Source organism: Ornithorhynchus anatinus, chromosome X5 (assembly GCF_004115215.2).
Source record: "Ornithorhynchus anatinus isolate Pmale09 chromosome X5, mOrnAna1.pri.v4, whole genome shotgun sequence".
NCBI classification, from domain to species: Eukaryota; Metazoa; Chordata; class Mammalia; order Monotremata; family Ornithorhynchidae; genus Ornithorhynchus; species Ornithorhynchus anatinus.
Genome location: NC_041753.1, coordinates 559249 through 577238, shown reverse-complemented (window position 1 = coordinate 577238; position 17990 = coordinate 559249). Strand labels below are relative to the sequence as shown.

General features: G+C 64.2%; 1 protein-coding gene across 1 annotated transcript; it reads right to left on the bottom strand.

Moving 5' to 3' along the window:
* Nucleotides 1–6943: 6943 nt before the first annotated feature.
* On the bottom strand, nt 6944–13801 carry PKLR (pyruvate kinase L/R). The gene is made up of 11 exons (XM_029055747.2): nt 13520–13801; nt 13003–13185; nt 12689–12780; nt 12359–12490; nt 11978–12164; nt 11171–11441; nt 9525–9675; nt 9267–9419; nt 8301–8467; nt 8032–8213; nt 6944–7354 (listed from the first exon to the last, which is right to left on the bottom strand). The coding sequence occupies exons 1-11, from the start codon at nt 13524–13526 to the stop codon at nt 7248–7250; spliced, it is 1632 nt and encodes a 543-aa protein (XP_028911580.1). The 5' UTR covers nt 13527–13801; the 3' UTR covers nt 6944–7247.
* Nucleotides 13802–17990: the final 4189 nt, after the last annotated feature.

Below are 17990 nucleotides of genomic sequence, written 5' to 3'. Positions count from 1 at the left end.
GGGGGGCGGGGGGACGTTGGTGCCGGTGTCTAGACAGAGCCTCCACGTTGTGCATCCAGGAACACTGCGGGGGAGAGGTCAGAGGTACAGCCGTACCACCCTGGATGCCCCCCATCTCATAATAATAATAATAATTACGGTACTTCATTGATTCAGTCGTATTTATTGAGCGCTTACTGCGTGCAGAGCACTCTACTAAGCGCTTGGGAGAGGAACAATAGAACAACAAACAGACACCTTCCCTTGCCCACTACAAGCTGGTGGGGCAGAGAAAGCAGCGTGGCTCAGTGGAAAGAGCCCGGGCTTGGGAGTCAGAGGTCATGGGTTCGAATCCCGGCTCCGCCACTTGGCAGCTGGGTGACCGTGGGCAAGTCACTTCACTTCTCCGAGCCTCAGTTCCCTCATCTGGAAAACGGGGACTAAGACTGGGAGCCTCACGTGGGACAACCTGATGACCCTGGATCTCCCCCAGCGCTTAGAACAGTGCTCTGTACCTAGTAAGCGCTTAACAAATACCAACATAATTATTATTATTATACGTCAAGCAATTACAGATATGGACAACTTGTTAAACACCTACTATACGCCAAGCACTGTTCTAAGCACTGGGGCCGATACGCGTTAATCAGGTCGGACACCGTCCCGGTCCCACTTAGGGCTTACAGTCTTATCCCCCTTTTAGAGATGAGGGGACTGAGGCCCAGAGAAGTCGAATGACTTGCCCGAGGCCACTCGGCAGACAAGTGGTGGAGACAGGATTAGAATCCATGACCTTCTGACTCCCAGGTCCGGGCTCTCTCCCCCAGGTTGCTTCATTCCGTCCTATGGAATGAATGCTTATCATTATACTAATTATTATGATAATTATGTTGCGTGCAGTAAGCGCTCGATCTATAGTTGATTGAATGTATTAATATTCTATTATTATTATTATTGTTCTCTCCCCCTCCCCCGGGGCGTCACTCACCAGGGCCCCGTTGACCCTCAGCAGGGTGGCCTGGTAGTCGGTGACGGCCTGGAGGTTGCGGGTCAACCGGCTCAGCTCCTGGGTCAGCTCCTCCACGGACAGCGCCAAATCTGGGGGAGAAAGACCCAAACTCGAGGCCACGTCCCCTCCCGCCGTGCCCTTCCTGTCCACGCCTCGCCTTCCATTCATTAATCACTGTACTTGGTATCAATAATAATAATGTTGGTATCTGTTAAGCGCTTACTAGGTGCAGAGCACTGTCCTAAGCGCTGGAGGAGATACAGGGTCATCAGGTTGTCCCACGGGAGGCTCCCAGTCTTCGTCCCCATTTTCCAGATGAGGTCACTGAGGCCCAGAGAAGTGACTTGCCCACAGTCACCCGGCTGACAAGGGGCAGAGTCGGCATTCGAACCCGTGACCTCTGACTCCCAAGCCCGGGCTCTTTCCACTGAGCCATGCTGCTTGCGCTTACTATGTGCCAAACACTGCTCTAAGCACCGGGGTAGATACTAGGTAATCGGGTTGGACACAGTCCCCGTCCCACATGGGGCTGACACTCTTATCCCCATTTTCGAGATGAGGGAACTGAGGCACACAGAAGAGAGGTGGTATTTGTTAAGCGCTTAGTGTGTGCCAGGCACTGTAGAGGCAGCGTGGAATAGTGGATAGAGCCTGAGCTTGGGAGTCAGAAAGTCCTGGGTTCTAATCCCGGCTCCGCCACTCGTCTGCTGTGTGACCTTGAGCAAGTCACTTCACTTCTCTGGGCCTCAGTTCCCTCATCTGTCAAATGGGGATGGAGACCGGGAGCCCCACGCTGGATGGGGACTGGGTTCCGCCCGACTCGCTTGTATCCACCCCGGCGTTTAGTACAGTTCCTGGCACGCTTAACAAATACCATAATGAACAGTGCTTGGTAAATAGGGAGGGTTTTGCAAGTTCAGTAACTATTATGGCTTCCTGGGCCTCAGTTTCTCATCTGTAAAATGGGGAGTGTGAGCCCCATGTGGGACTGGGATTGTGTCCAATCTCATTAACTTGTACTGACCCCAGGGCTTAGAGCAGTGCTTGGCACATAGTAAGCGCATGGCTCAGTGGCAAGAGCCCGGGCTTGGGAGTCAGAGGTCATGCGTTCGAATCCCAGCTCGGCCACTTGTCAGCTGTGTGCCTGTGGGCCAGTCACTTCACTTCTCTGGGCCTCAGTGACTTCATCTGCAAAATGGGGATGAAGACCGTGAGCCCCACGGGGGACAACCTGATTCCCTTGTGTCTACCCCAGCGCTTAGAACAGGGCTTGGCGCACAGGGAGCGCTTAACAAATACCAACATTGTCATTATTATTTTCCGGGCCTCAGTTCCCTCATCTGGAAAATGGGGCTGGAGACCGGGAGCCCCACGGGGGACAAGCTGGTGACCTTGTCATCCCCGCAGCGCTTAGAGCAGTGCTTGGCCCCTAGGAAGCGCTTAACAAATTCCATCAGTATTATTATTAAGAAACACCCCGATTATTCCGATTGTTCTGGATAAAGGGGAGGCCCGCCCCTCCCCCCTGCGCCCCGCGCCCACCCCTCACGCGCTCCTGCGTGTCCGCGCGCTCCATCGCCCGCCGCTTTTCCCGCCACGCGGCCGAGAGACGGACAGAGACAGAGACCGAGAGAGACGGAGAGACCGGGAGGCCCCGCCCCCCTCCGCCTGCAGCGACCAATCACCGCCCAGGCCGGCCCGCCCGCCGCCCAATCGCCGCCCGGCGTCGGCGCCCCCTCCCGCCGCCCAATCACAGCTCGGCTCCGTCGGCCCGGCCCCGCCCCCCCGCGCGCGCCGCGGCCTCCCTCCCTCCCCCCGCGGGCGCGCCCTCCCCGCTCGGCTCGTCCGCCAGGGGGCGCTGTGCCGGCCCCGGTGTCCCGCGCCGCCCACCCCGCGCATCTCGCCTGCAGCGCCGGTTCGGGGAGGGCCGGCCCCAGGAGGAGGAGGGGCAGGGGGCGGGGGGCCCGGGGCGAGGGGTGGAAGGGCAGGGGGCGGGGGGTCCCGGGGCGAGGGGTGGAAGGGCAGGGGGCGGGGGGGACCGGTGCGAGGGATGGAAGGGCAGGGGGTGGGGGTCCTGGTGCAAGGGATGGAGGGCCAGGAGGCGGGGGGCCCAGTGCGGGAGCTGGAGGGGCAGGGGGCAGGGGTCCTGGTGCCAGGGATGGAGGGGCAGGGGGCGGGGGTCTCGGTGCAAGGGATGGAGGGTCAGGGGGCCGGGGGCCCAGTGCGAGAGATGGAGGGGCAGGGGGCGGGGGGGGGCCCATCTTGGGAGGCGGAGGGTTAGGGGGCGAGGGTCTCATCTTGGGGGATGGAGGGTCAGGGGTCTGGGGTCTCAGCTTGGGAGATGGAGGGACAGGGTCTCTTTTCTCGGCTTGGGAGATGGAGGGTCAGAGGGCGGGGGTCTCGGTGCAAGGGATGGAGGGTCAGGGGGCGGGGGGCCCAGTGCTAGAGATGGAGGGTCTCGGGTCGGGGTTCCCGGTGAGGGAGTTGGAGGATCAGGGGCCGGGGGTCTCGGCTTGGGGGGCGGAAGATCAGGAGTCAGGGGTCGAGGCTTTGGGGAGAGTAGGTCAGGGGTCAGTAGAGGCCCAGGGTGCGGGGGTCTCGGGTCGGGGGTCGGAAGGCCCCGGCGTTGGGGAGAGGCCGAGCCGGGAGGCCCCGTTGCCGGGAGGAGAATAATAATAATAATGTTGGTATTCGTTAAGCGCTTCCTATGTGCAGAGCACTGTTCTAAGCGCTGGGGTAGACACAGGGGAATCAGGTCGTCCCCCGTGGGGCTCACAGTCTTAATCTTAATCCCCATTTTCCAGAGGAGGTAACCGAGGCACAGAGAAGTGAAGCGACTTGCCCAAAGTCACACAGCTGCCAAGTGACAAAAGGCAGAGTCGGGATTCGAACTCATGACCTCTGACTCCAGAGCCCGGGCTCTTTCCACTGGGCTCCCTGCTCCAGCCGGGGCTCAACCGCTTCTCCCTCAGGGTCTTCATTCATTCATTCGGTACTATTTATTGAGCGCTTACTCCGTGCAGAGCACTGGACTAAGCGCTTGGAATGGACAAATCGGCAACAGACAGAGACAGTCCCTGCGTCACGCCCCCCAACCCTGGACCAATCCCCGCTCGTGGCCCCGCCCCCTCACCCTGTAGCCTATGAGCGGTCCCGCCCCAAACAACCAACCAATCCCCGTGCGCGGCCCCTGTTACTGGGCAGATCCCAGCGTGAAGCCCCGCCCCTTCAGAGCCGACCAATCCCTGATCAGCGCCCCGCCCCCTCACCCTGGCCCCGCCCCGTGCCTGTGGCCCCTCCCACCCCCTTTCCAGGGACCAATCAGTGTCCGAGATGCCGAGGCCACGCCCCCAGCCGCCCAATCGCTGCTTGGCGCCCCGCCCACCAGCTGTTACCTCCTCTCAAGGGACCAATCACCTTCCTTGGCTCCACCCCTCATAATAATAATGATAATGTTGGTATTTGTTAAGCGCTTCCTCTGGGCCGAGCACTGGTCTAAGCGCTGGGGGAGTTACAGGGTCATCAGGTGGTCCCCCGTGAGGCTCACAGTCTTCATCCCCATTTTACAGAGGAGGGAATTGAGGCCCAGAGAAGCAAAGGGACTGACCCAAAGTCACACAGCTGACAATAATAGTGACCGTATTTGTTAAGCGCTTACTATGTGCCGAGCACTGTTCTAAGCGCTGGGGGAGATCCAGGGTCATCAGGTCGGCCCACGTGAGGCTCACGGTCTTCACCCCCATTTGACAGATGAGGTCACTGAGGCCCAGGGAAGTGAGGTGACTCGCCCACAGTCACACGGCTGCCAAGTGGCAGATCGGGATTCGAACCCACGACCTCTGACTCCCCAGCCCGGGCTCTTTCCAGTGAGCCGCGCTGCTTCTCCATCACCAGCCCCGGCGGTCCCACCCCCAGGCTTCTTCCTTGCATCCCCCCCAGCAGAGCAGTGCTTTGCACGTAGTAAGCGCTCAACGAATGCCACCATTAGTCTTCCAACACCAAAGGGACCGATCTCTGCCTAGGCCTCACCGCTCAGTTGTACTTATTGAGCGCCTGCGGCGTGCGGGGCACCGCGCTGAGCGTTTGGGAGAGTCCGGCAGGACGATATAACGGACACGTTGCCCGGGCGCGAGGGTCCCCGTCCACCGCCGGCCCCGCTCCCCCTCCCCACCCCGTCGCAACCGGCCGACGGCCCCCCAGCCGACTGGAAGCCCGGGCGGGCGGGGGTGGTCTCCATTTGCTGAATTGTACTTTCCAAGCGCTCAGTACGGTGCTCTGCACACAGTACTGATTGAATGAGTGAATAAACTTCTCCCCCACGACCCCCTCAGAACAGAAGCCCTCCTCCCTCCCGCGCGGACCCGGTCCAGCGGGTCCCTCCACGGCCCCCGGCTCCAGCCCCCGGATGTGAGGTGATAATTATTATTATCGTCATAATACTTGTTAAGCGCTTACTCTGTGCCCGGCGCTGTTCTGGGCGCTGGGGTGGGTGCGAGCAAATGGGGTCGGACCCAGTCCCCGTCCCCCGTGGGGCTCGCCCAGTCTCGATCCCCATTTCACGGATGAGGGAACCGAGGCCCAGAGACGTGAAGTGACTTCCCCGAGGTCATTCAGCAGACAGGTGGCAGAGCCGGGATTGGAACCCATGACCTTCTGACTCCTCGGCGCTCACACAAACCTCCCTCCTCCGCCGCTGGCCAGATGTCTACCCCTCCGGCGGCGTCCGAGCCGTGGGCGTCTCCTACTCTGCCGGGAACGGGCAGTGTCTTCCCCGCCCCCCTTCTCCTGGCCGCAGAGAGTGACGATGATGACGACGGCGTTCGTTAAGCGCTCCCTATGTGCCAAGCACCGTTCAAAAGCGCTGGGGCGATGACAAGGCGAGCGGCATTGTCCCTCGTGGGGCTCCCAGTCTTCGTCCCCTTTTTCCAGATGAGGGAACCGAGGCCCAGAGAAGCCAAGTGACCGGCCCCAAGTCGCCCCGCTGACGAGCGGCGGATCCGGGACTCGAACCCATGACCTCTGCCTCCCAAGCCCAGGCTCTTTCCTCTGAGCCACGCCGCTTCTCCCCCGCAAGGCTGGATTCATCTCTGGGGACCTTTATTTATCTGTTTCCTCACCTTCCGAGTGAGAAGGGATCGTTCTGTCCCTTCTCCCCCTTCGTTGACGGTCCCGAAATCCCAGTGTCTGTTTTGTTTTCATTGTTTGGTTTCATCTGTACGTGTGTGGTAATGATAATAATCATGATATTTGTTAAGCGCTCAGTTTGTGCCAGGCATTGTACTCAGCGCCGGGGTAGATGATGAGCAAATCAGATGGGACGCGATCCGGCGCTTACTAGACGTCAAGGATTGTGCAAGCTAATCGCGTCTGGCGCGGTCCACGTCCCCCTTCGCCTCCATCCCCTTTGTGCGGCTCAGGTAACTGAGGCGCACGGAAGTGAAGTGACTCGCCCGAGCAGACGGGTGCCGGAGGCGGGATTGGAACCCGGGCCGGGCCGCCCCTCTCTCTTCCCCCCAGTGGGAGGAAGGGGCTGGGGAGCAGGGGGGGTCAGAGGGAGGACCGGGACCGTCAGCTGGCCGTGGGCAGGGAACGTGTCCGTTTATTGCCGCGTCGTCCCCTCCCAGGCGCCGAGTACAGCGCTCTGCCCACAGTAAGCGCTCAATAAATACGATTCAGCGAATGAGCGGGGGGTGGAAGAGGGACCGAGACCGGGAAGCGGAGGGGGGATTCATTCAGTAGGATTTATCGAGCGCTTACCACGTGCAGAGCACCGGACTGAGCGCTTGACCGGGGGGGGGGGGGTGAAGGGGACCCCTCCTTTCCTCTTCTCCCACTCCCCTGTGTCACCCTGATTCCTCTATTCCTCCCCCCCCAGCCCCACAACAATTACGTCCATATCTCTCATTTATTTCTGTCTATTCACCCCCGTCTCCCCCTCTGGACCGTGAGCTCGTTGTGGGCAGGGAATGGGTCTCTTATTTGGTTCTACTGTCCTCCCCCGAGCGCTTAGTACAGCGCTCTGCACGCGGTAATCGCCCCATAAATACACTCCAACGAACGGACCAGAAGCCGGGGGGCGGAGAGGGGGACCGGAACCAGGGCCCGGGGCAGGGCCGGGCCCCCGGGCAACAGCAGCTCGGGCCGGTCGCCTGGGGATCGAGGCCGCCCCGGCGCGGGGGGCGGGGGCCGGGATGGAGGTGGATAATGGTCCGAGAGGGGAGCGGGGGCCGGGGGGCGGGGAGGGGGGCCGCTGGGGCCCTCAGGGCACGCCGATCACCCTCATGATGTTGGTGTAGCCGGAGCCCGGCCGCCAGCCCGTCACCACGATCAGCGGGTCGCCCGTGCGGAGGAAGCCTCGGAGCTTGCCTGGGTCGGAGGGAGAGACGGACGGTTCCCCTCCCCTCCCGAAGGCCCACCTCCTCCGAGAGGCCTTCCCAGACCCGGCCCTTCCGCGTCGCCCCGCCCGCCTCCCTTTCTTCATCCCCGCCCTCCCGGCCCCGCGCCGCTCACGTCCGGATCCCGTAGGCCGCCGGGCAGGCCGTGGGCCGGGACTGTCACTCGTCTATCGGCCGTGCTCTTCTTTCCCGAGCGCCTAGCACAGCGCTCCGCGCACGGCGAGCGCTCAATAAACGACGATCGAGCGAATCTGTCATTTACTGATTTCCGGGCCCGGCGGCCTCCCCGCCTCTAGACCGGAGGCTCGTTTATCGCTATCGTTTTTGTCCGTCCGTCGCCCCCGACTAGACCGCGAGCCCGTCGATGGGCGGGGATGGTCTCTATCTGGTGCCGAATTGTCCATTCCAAGCGCTTAGTGCAGTGCTCTGCACAGAGTAATTGCTCAGTAACCGCCATCGAACGAACGACAGGGAACGCGTCTGTCACATGGTTCCACTGGAGTCGCCCAGGCGTTGGGTCCAGTGCTCCGCACGGGGCAAGCGCCCAATAAATGCGAACGGACGGACGTGAGGGTGGCGACCCGGAGGAGCGGCGCCGGCCCGGGGGCTGGGTTCCCCTCCCCCCGCCGCGGGCGGACGGGCCCTCACCGCTGTCGATGGCAAACTGCACGCGGCGGTCGACGTCGTCGGCCCAGACGGGCTCCGGGGGGTCGGGGTAGAGCAGGGGGAAGACGCCGCGGCACAGGTGGGCCTGGCGGGCCGCCCGGGCCGTGCGGGTCACCGCCAGGATGGGCGCCCGCGGGCGGTAGCGGGACAGGAGCTGGGCCGACCTGGGCGACCGGGGGGGCGGGGGGGTGAGGACGGGGCGCGCCCGGTCGCCCCCGCCCCCCCGCCCCCGGCCCCCCGGGCCCCCTCACCGGCCGGAGGTGGTCAGCACGACGATGGCGGCCGCGCAGCACTTGAAGGCGGCCTCCACGGCCCCGACGGCGGTGACCTCGGTGGGGTCCCTGGTGAGGGGGGCCGCCCGGCGCAGCTCCTCGAACAGCTGCCGGTGGTAGACGGCCGCCTCCGCCTCCCGGGCGATCTGCACCGGAGGCGGGGGAGGAGAGGGCCGGAGGGCCGCGGGGCTGGAGGCCGGACCCCGCGCGGGCCGGGCCGCCGAGGCCCGGGCTCCCTCTCCCGCCCCCCGCCCCGGGGGCTCGGCGCCCACTCCCTCGGCTTCTCCTTGGGTGAAATACTGATTTATTTGAAAGAGCTTCACCGTCCCTACTGTTTTCGAGGGTTTCGGTTAATGTCCGTCTGTCTCTACGGTCCCCGTGGGCTCTGTCGTAGCGGGCTGCCCCCGAACGCTCAGTACAGTGCTCTACCCACGGTAAACGCTCAATAAATACTTTCGGCCGGTGGACCGATCGACTCGGCTCCACCTCCGGCGCCGTTCCCTCTCCCGTGGCCAGACACCCTCCAGCCCCCCCCCCCCCCCCCCCCGGTCGCCCACCCCGGCCCCCTCCACCCTCGACCCCACCGCCCCTCCCGACCCCATCCCGGGGTCCCTCCCCTCCCTCCGGCCCGGGGCCGTGCACCGTCCCCCGCACGCGAGGAAGCGGCGTGGCTCGGGGCGAGAGCGCCGCGGGCCCCGGGTTCAGAAGGAGCCGGGTTCTAATCCCGGCTCCGCCACCTGTCTGCCGTGTGACCCGGGGCCGGGTCGCCTCACTTCCCCGTGCCTCAGTTCCCTCCTCTGCAAAATGGGGATCGAGAGCGGGCACCCCACCGGGGACGGGGACCGGGCCCGACCCGATCGACCCATATCCACCCCGGCGCTTAGTACGGCGCCCGGCACGTCGTGGGCGCCCCACGGGGACCGTGATTGCGATTCTTGTCATTACCGCGTGCTGCATGCAGACGGCCTCCACCGGGAAGGCCCCCTTGGCCGTCTCCCCGGACAGCATGATGCAGTCGGCCCCGTCCAGCACGGCGTTGGCCACGTCGCTGGTCTCAGCCCGCGTGGGGCGCGGCTTCGAGATCATGCTCTCCAGCATCTTGGGGGGGGAGGGGGCACAGCGCGGCGGTGGGGCGGGGGAGGCCTCTCCGGGGACACCCCTCCTCCCCGGCGGCCACCCCCCCGCCCCGCGCCGGGACCCCACCTGCGTGGCGCAGACGACGGGCTTGCCCGCCAGGTTGCAGCGCCCGATCATCATCTTCTGGGCCAGGAAGACCTTCTCGGGCGGTATCTCGATGCCCAGGTCCCCGCGGGCCACCATGATGCCGTCGCTGGCCTCCAGGATCTCGTCGAACCTTGGCGGGAGAGGAAGGGGAGGGCCGGGTGTGATCGAGGGGGGAGATGGGGCAAGGATGGAGATGCTGGGGGGGGTGGTCTGCAGGGGAGGGGGTCTTCAGGGAGAGGGGCGCGGCTGCCGGCGCTGGGGAGGAGCTGCGGGCCTTGGGCTTTTAAGCCCCCCATCCTCTAGCCCCCTCCTACCTTTCATTCCTTCAATGGTATTTACTGAGCGCTCACTACGTGCGGAGCCCCGGACTAAGCGCTTGGAATATGCAATTCGGCAGCAGCGATGGGTTCACAGTCTAATCCCCTCGCCGCTCTCCTCCTCCATCCAGGCCCGCACACTTGGCCCCTCCGACGCCGACCTTCTCACCGGGCCTCCGTCTCCTCTATCTCGCCGCCGGCCCCTGGCCCACGTCCCGCCTCTGACCCGGAACGTCCTCCCTCCTCACGTCCCACACACCACCACTCTCCCCCCTTTCAGTAACAATAATAACGACGACGGTACTGGTTAAGCGCTCACTAGGTGCCGAGTACCGTTCTCAGGGCCGGGGGAGATACGGGGTCATCGGATTGTCCCACGGGGGGCTCGCCTTCTTTTACGCCCCGTTTTTACGGATGAGGTCCCTGGGGCACAGAGAAGCGAAGCGACCTGCCCGAGGTCACACAGCAGACAGGCGGCGGAGCCGGGATCAGAACCCACGACCTCTGCCTCCCAAGGCCGGGCTCTTTCCACCGAGCCACGCCGCTGCTCTCTTCAAAGCCTTCCTGAAGGCCCGTCTCCTCCAAGAGGCCTTCCCGGGCTGCGCCCTCCTCTCCTCTTCTCCCACTCGCTTCAGCGTCGCCCCGACTCGCCCCCTTTATTCACTCCCCCCCTCCCCCTTCCCAGCCGGAAGGCCTCGGATTCTAATCCCGGCTCCGTCGCTCGTTCTCCCCGTGACCTCGGGCAAGTCACTTCGCTTCCCTGGGCCTCGGTCCCCTCATCCGTAAAACGGCAAGACTGTGAGCCCCAGGTCAACCCGATTACCGTATAATGATGAAGATGGCATTTGTGAAGCCCCTACTCTGTGCCAGGCACCCTACCTACCCCAGCGCTTAGAACGGTGCTCGATACGTAGTAGAGGCTCAACGGATAACCCCCTCGTTATCACCATCATATCTGGGATTTATATGATTCTATCCGTAGCTTCGTCATTTCTATCCAAGTCCGTCTCCCCCTCTAGACCGAGAGCGCGGTGTGGGCGGGGAACGCGTCGCGGTGTTCTGCCGTCCTCTCCCAGGCGCTTAGTATAGAGCCCGGCGCCGGGCAGGGATCGTCTCTATCGGTTGCCGGATTGCACACGCCAGGTGCTTGGTACGGTGCTTTGCGCACAGTAAGCGTTCAACAGATACTAATGAGCGAACAGTAAGCGCTCGGTCGAGCCGACCGGGCGACGGGCTTGGGGAAAGGGGAGGGGGCCAGAAGTGGGGTGTGGGGCGGGGCGGAGGGGAAGGGGGGAATGGGGGACGGACCTGGCCACGCCCTCGTGGTTCTCGATCTTGCTGATGACCTTGACGGCCCGTCCCCGGGGCCCCAGCGCCGCGCGCACCTCGGCCACGTCGGCCGCCTTGCGCACGAAGGAGGCGAAGACGATGTCCACGTCCTGGTCCAGCCCGAAGCGCAGGTCCCGGGCGTCCTGCTCCGACACGGCCGGCAGGTCCAGCACGGCCCCGGGCACGTTCACCCCCTTCCGGCTGCCCAGGCGACCCCCGCTCTCCACCTCGGTCACCAGCCCCGCCGGGCCTGCGCGGGGACGGCCGGAGTCAGGGCCCCGGGGACGGGGCGGGGAGGACCGGGGGCGGGGGCCGGGGCAGTGGCGGGGAAACGGGCCCGGGCGAGGGTGGGGACGGGGTGGATAATCATAATAACGACGACGGCGTGTGTTAAGCCCGGGCCTGGGAACCAGGAGGTCACGGGTTCTAAGGGCAAGTCGCTTTACTTCTCCGGGCCTCAGTTCCCTCCTCCGTCAGAAGGGGATCGAGACCGCGAGCCCCACGGGGGACCGCGTCCGACCTAATGAGCGCTTAGAACGGGGCCTGGCACCCAGTAGACCGAAAGCTCCCCCGGGGGCGGGGATTGTGTCCGTTTACTGTTCTGGCGTGCTGTCCCGGGCGCTTAGTACGGCGTTCCGCGCACAGCGAGCCCGCAGTAAATAAGGGCTTAACCAGTACCGTCGAAAAGAAGGACGGTTGGGGGGGGGGGGGTCCGGTCAGAGGAGGCGGGGTGGGGCGCGTGGGGGCGAGGCCCCGCGGGGAGGGGCCGGGGCCCGGGCCCGGCACCTGTCTCCAGGACCCGCAGGGCGATGAGTCCGTCGTCGATGTAGATGCAGCCGCCGGGGCTGACGACGCGGGCCAGGTTGGGGTAGTCCACCCAGACGGTGGCCGCGTCCCCCCGCGCCCGGAAGCCTGGGTCCGCGCTCACCAGCACCCGCGACCCCTTCACCAGCTCCACCTCCGCCTCTGCCCCCTGCCCACACGGACACACGCGCGCGGCCCGAGCTCAGAAATACCAAGCCCTGACGAGGGCTCCCCCGGCCCCCTCCGGGTCCCCTCCCGGCCTCCCCCGGGGTCCCCGCCCCCGCCCGGCCTCCCCTCCGGCCACGTCCCTTCCCCGGAGCCCCGCGGGCCCCCCCGGCCCCGGCCCCCGGCCCCGGGCCTCACCGCGGCCAGCAGGCCGGTCCGGATCTCCGGGCCCTTGGTGTCCAACGCGATGGCCACCGGCCGGTACCCGAGCCGGGAGCCCGCGAAGCTCTCCGCCGCGGCCCGCACGTTGGCGATCGACTTGGCGTGGTACTGAGGGCCGAGGGAGGGGGCGGGGGCCGGGGCTGGGGGCCGGACGCACGCGGGACCCCCGGCCCCGACCCGCCCGTCTCTCGTGCCCCGGCCTCCGGCCCCGGGCAGACCCCCCGCCCTCGCCCACTCCCAGCCACCTTCGCCACCCCGGGGTCCCCCAGCCCGGCCTCAGCCCCCCGCCTCCCGTCGCCCCCACACCTCGTGACTCCCGTGGGAAAAGTTGAGTCTTGCGATATTCATGCCCGCCTTGATCATCTCCTTCAGCCGCTCCACGGAGCGCGAGGCCGGGCCTGGACCAGAGGACGCCCCCCCCCCACCCCGGTCAGAGACCCCCTCCCCTCCGCCGAGATCCCGCCCGCACAACCGTCGTGGACCCGCCCCCGTCCCCCCCCACCCGGGGACAGCGGGAAGCCCCTCGTCCCCGCTCCCGCCGCCGAGACCGGCCCCCACGACGGCGGCGGGGCCTCGGGGTCGGCGGCGGGGCCTCGGGGTCGGCGGAGGGGGGCGGGCACCGATGGTGGCGACGATCCCGGTGCTGCGGGCGAGGACGGGCTCCGAGTCGATGTCCAGGAGGCTCACGTGCTCCAGGAAGGTGTCGGCCATGGCCGCGGGCAGCTGCTGTTGCTGGACGAAGGCGGGCCCCAGCTCCTGGACCAGCTGGGCCACGCTGGATTGGCGCAGAGACGCCGCCGTGACTGGGAGAGAGAGAGACGGGGGGAGACACGGGAGGCGAGGGGGAGCTCAAGGTAGCGTTAAGCGCTTACTAGGTGCCGGGCACTGCACTAAGCGCCGTGTGTGTGTGTGTGTGTGTGTTGGGGGAATGCGAGCAAATCGGGTGGGACGCAGTCCTCGTCCCACGTGGGGCTCCCGGACTCAAGCCCCCTTCTCCAGGGGAGGGCACGGAGACCCAGGAAAAAGTGAAGCGACTCGTCCGAGGTCATAAGGGAGAGGACGATGGAACAGTGGAACGGCACGTGCCCTTCCCCTGCCGCCCTCGCCCCCGGGCTCCCCGCCGGCTTCTGTCCTCACCCTCCATGGCTCCCTCAGCTCTGCCACCCGGCACGGAGTCCCTCCCCGCAGGGCAGAGTCCAGGGGTCAAAGGGGCCCACGGCCCCCTCGGCCTCCGGCCAGCCGGCGAGGAGGAGGGGACCGGGAGGCCCGTTGGCTCGTTCGGTCCTATTTAGCGAATTCATTCGTCCGGCCGTTTTAATCGGAGCCCTCACTGCGTGCGGAACCCCGGACCGGGCGCCGGGGAGGGGACGGTCCGACAGTAAACAGACGCGTGCCCTGCCCGCAACCCGCTGGCGGTCTAGCGGGGGAGACGGACGTGAATGGAAATCGATAAACGACCGAGATGGACCCGAGTGCCGCGGGGCGGCGGCGGGGCTGAAGAGAGGGAGCGAGTCGGGGCCAGGCGGAAGGGGGCGGGAGAGGGGGGAAGGGGGGCTTAGTCAGGGAAGGCCTCCCGGAGGAGACGTGTGGTCCGATAATTCTACTTCTTCATACCGAGGCCCGTTCCCTTGAATTCACGTCCGTCGACCGTGAGCCCGTCGCGGGCGCGGACCGTCCCCCTTTATGGCCGTACCGTACTCTCCCAGGCTCCGCGCGCAGTGGGCGCTCAGTAAATACGACCCAAAGAATGAGACGGGCCCTCGGTGAGGCTTTGAAGGTGGGGAGAGTCACTGTCGGATCTGAGGAAGGAGGGCGTTCCAGGCCAGAGGCGGGACGTGGGCGAGGCGTCGGTGGCGGGGTGGAGGCCCGGGGAGGAGGTTGGCATTAGAGGAGCCAAGTGTGTGGGCCGGGCTGGCGGAGGAGCGGAGCGAGGTGGAAGGGGAGCACCTCCCGGAGGAGGAGGAGGAGGGAGGGCGTGGGGAGACGCGGAGGGGAGGGGCCGGCGGGTCGCGGGAGGAGCGAGAGGGGGCATCCCCCCTCTTTGCCCTCCTGCCCCCCCTCTCTTACCTGCCCCGGCCCCCGTGACCCCCGAGATCCAGGGGGCCGCCTCCAGCTGGGACCGGGTTCCCCGCTTCTCCTTGGTGGCCATGGCTGCCCGGCGGGGGAAGGCCACCGGGGCCGGGCCGGGGTCCGGAGGTCCCGGTCTGCCCGTGGCTCGACGCGGGACGGGGCGGGGGCCGGCGGGGGGATCCCAAGCTAACCAGCTGCCGCTGCCCCGTCCCCGGAGCCTCCCGGAGGTGCCGTCCTCCTCGCCTCCGTCCCCCGGAGAAGGGGAGGTCTGTAGCCTGCTCCCGAAAAGCCACCCGGACCTGGCGGAGGCTCCCTCCGGACCCAGCTCCGAGACCCCCCCGCTCCCCGCCCCCGGCGCTGCCCCCGACGGGCTCCCGGCTGCCCCGGGGGACCCTGAGCCGGAGCCGGAGGAGGGGCCCCCCTTATCAGAGGGCGGCCAGCCGGGGGTTGGCGGGGACACACCCACCCGGTGGGGGACGGCAGGGAGGGGGCACCAGGCCCTTCCGCCACCACGATGTCCAGCCCTCCGCACCCTGGCTCTGGGGAGAAAGAGCCCGGGGCCTGGGAGTCAGAGGACGTGGGGAATCCTAATCCCCACCCTCGCCACTTCTCCGCTGCGTGACCTTGGGCAAGTCGCTCCACTTCTCCGTGCCTCAGTTGCAAAACGGGGATGAAGACCGTGAGCCCCACGTGGGACGGGGACTGCGCCCAACCCCATTTGTCTGTAAGAGAAGCAGCACGGTGTAGATAGATAGAGCGGGGGCCCGAGGGGGCAGGCGGTCATAATGATAATAATAATAATAATGACGTTGGTATCTGTTAAGCGCTTACTATGTGCGGAGCACTGTTCCAAGCGCTGGGGGAGACACGGGGTCATCAGGTTGTGCCGAGTGAGGCTCGGAGTCTTAATCCCCATTTTACAGATGAGGTGAGCGAGGCACAGAAAAGTTAAGCGACTTGCCCCAGGTCACACAGCTGACAAGTGGCAGCCCCGGGATTCAAACCTGTGACCTCTGACTCCCAAGCCCGGCCTCTTTCCACTGCGCCACGCTGCTTCTCTTGGTCGTGGGTTCTAATCCCAGCGCTGCCAGCCTGTCTCTTCCGTGAGCCTGGGCGAGTCACTGCACTTCTCCGGGCCTCAGTTCCCTCATCTGCAAAATGGGGGTGAGGACGGCGAGCCCCGTGTGGGACAGGGACTGTGTCCAATGTGATTGCCTTGCACCTACCCCAGTGGTTCGAAGAGTGCTTGGCCCATAGTAGGCGCTTAACAAATAGCCTAATTATTAATTATTTCTATTAACCCCGGAAGTCTTCAATCAAACAGTGGTATTGACTGAGTGCTTACTTTGTGCAGAGCACCGTACTAGGCACTTGTGACGGGGCAACCTAACGATCTAACAGACACGTTCCCTTCATTTACTGTCGTGTTTATTGAGCGTTTACTGCGTGCGGTCTACTGTACTAAGCGCTTGGGTCCCTGCCGACAATGAGCCGACAGGCTAGACCCTCCGTGGGGAAGCCCACCTGAGTGCAGAGCACTGTACTAAGCGCTGGGGAGAGTACGATAGGACAGTAAACAGAGATATTCCCAGTTTACAAGGAGCTGGTCTGAGGGGCAGAGGTGGGGTGTTGGGGGAGACGGAATGGGGGTGATGAGAAGCGGCCTGGCGTAGCGGATACGGCCCGGGCCTACGAGTCAGAAGGACGTGAGTTCCAATCCCGGCTGCGCCGCTTGGTTCGTTCAAAAGTATTTATTGAGCGCTTACTATGCGCAGAGCACTGTACTAAGCGCTTGGAATGTGCCACCTGTCTGCTGTGTGACCTCGGGCAAGTCACCTCACTTCTCTGGCCCTCAGTTCCCCCCTCTGTCAAATGGGCATCGAGACCCGGAGCCCCAAGGGGGCCGGGGACCGTGTCCAACCCGATTTGTTTGGATAATAATGATAATGATGATGACGGTATTTGTTGAGCACTTACTATGGGCCAAGCACTGTTCTAAACCCCCGGGGTAGGTTCAAGGTAATCAGGTTGTCCCACTTTCATTCATAGTACTTATTGAACGAATTTATCGAGCGCTTACTATGTGCAGAGCACTGTACTAGGTGCTTGGAGTGTAGGATTCACGGGGGGGCTCACAGTCTTCATCCCCATTTTACAGATGAGGTAACTGAGGCCCAGAGAAGTGAAGTGGATTGACCAAGGACACGCAGCAGACCAGTGGCGGAGCCGGGATTAGAACCCACATCCTCTGACTCCCGGGCTCTTGCCAGTTAGCCAGGCTGCTGGATAAGATTAATGTTGGTATTTGTTAAGCGCTTACTATGTGCGGAGCACTGGGGTAGATTCAGGGTAATCAGGTTGTTCCACGTGAGGCTCCCAATCTTCATCCCCATTTTCCAGATGAGGGAACTGAGGCCCAGAGAAGTGAAGCGACCTGCCCACGGTCACCCAGCGGACAAGCGGCGGAGCCGGGATTCGAACCCATCACCTCTGACCCACGCTGCTTCTGGGCTCCACCTCGGCGCTTAGTACAGCGGCACCTAGTAAGCGGGGACAGAAGCAGCGTGGCTCAGTGGAAAGAGCCCGGGCTTGGGAGTCAGAGGTCATGGGTGCGAATCCCCACTCTGCCAGTTGTCCGCTGGGGGACCGTGGGCAAGTCCCTTCACTTCTCTGTGCCTCAGTGACCTCATCCGTCAAATGGGGATTAACTGTGAGCCTCACGTGGGACGACCCGATGACCCTGTAATAATAATAATAATGCTGGTATTTGTTAAGCGCTTCCTATGGGCAGAGCACTGTTCTAAGCGCTGGGGGAGATACAGGGTCATCAGATTGTCCCCCGTGAGACTCAGAGTTAATCCCCATTTTCCAGATGGGGGAACTGAGGCCCAGAGAAGTGAAGTGACTTGCCCACAGTCACCCAGCTGCCAAGTGGCAGAGTCGAACGCATGAACGAAGCCCAGGCTCTTTCCGCTGAGCCACGCGGTGTCTCCCCCAGCGCTTAGAACAGTGCTCTGCACAGAGTAAGCGCTTATTCATTCATTCATTCATTCAATAGTATTTATTGAGCGCTTACTCTGTGCAGAGCGCCGGACTAAGCGCTTGGAATGAACAAGTCGACAACAGATAGAGACAGTCCCTGCCGTTTGACGGGCTTACGGTCTAATCGGGGGGGAACAAATCAAGTTGGGTGACTTTGGGCGAGTCACTTAACTTCTCGGTGCCTCAGTGACCTCATCTGGAAAATGGGGATGCAGACTGTGAGCCCCACGTGGGACCACCTGATTCCCCTGTGTCTCCCCCAGCGCTTAGAACGGTGCTCGGCCCATAGGAAGCGCTTAACAAATACCACTATTATTATTATTAAGCGGTTGACCAACACCACAATCATCAGGATGATGACGATCAATACGGAGGGCGGGGGAGGGCAGGCAGGCAGGCCGGGCCGGCTCCCTCGACGCCCCGCCCCACGCGCCCGCCCCACGCGCCCGCCCCACGCGCCCGCCCCACGCGCCGCCCTCCCATTGGCCGAGCGGCG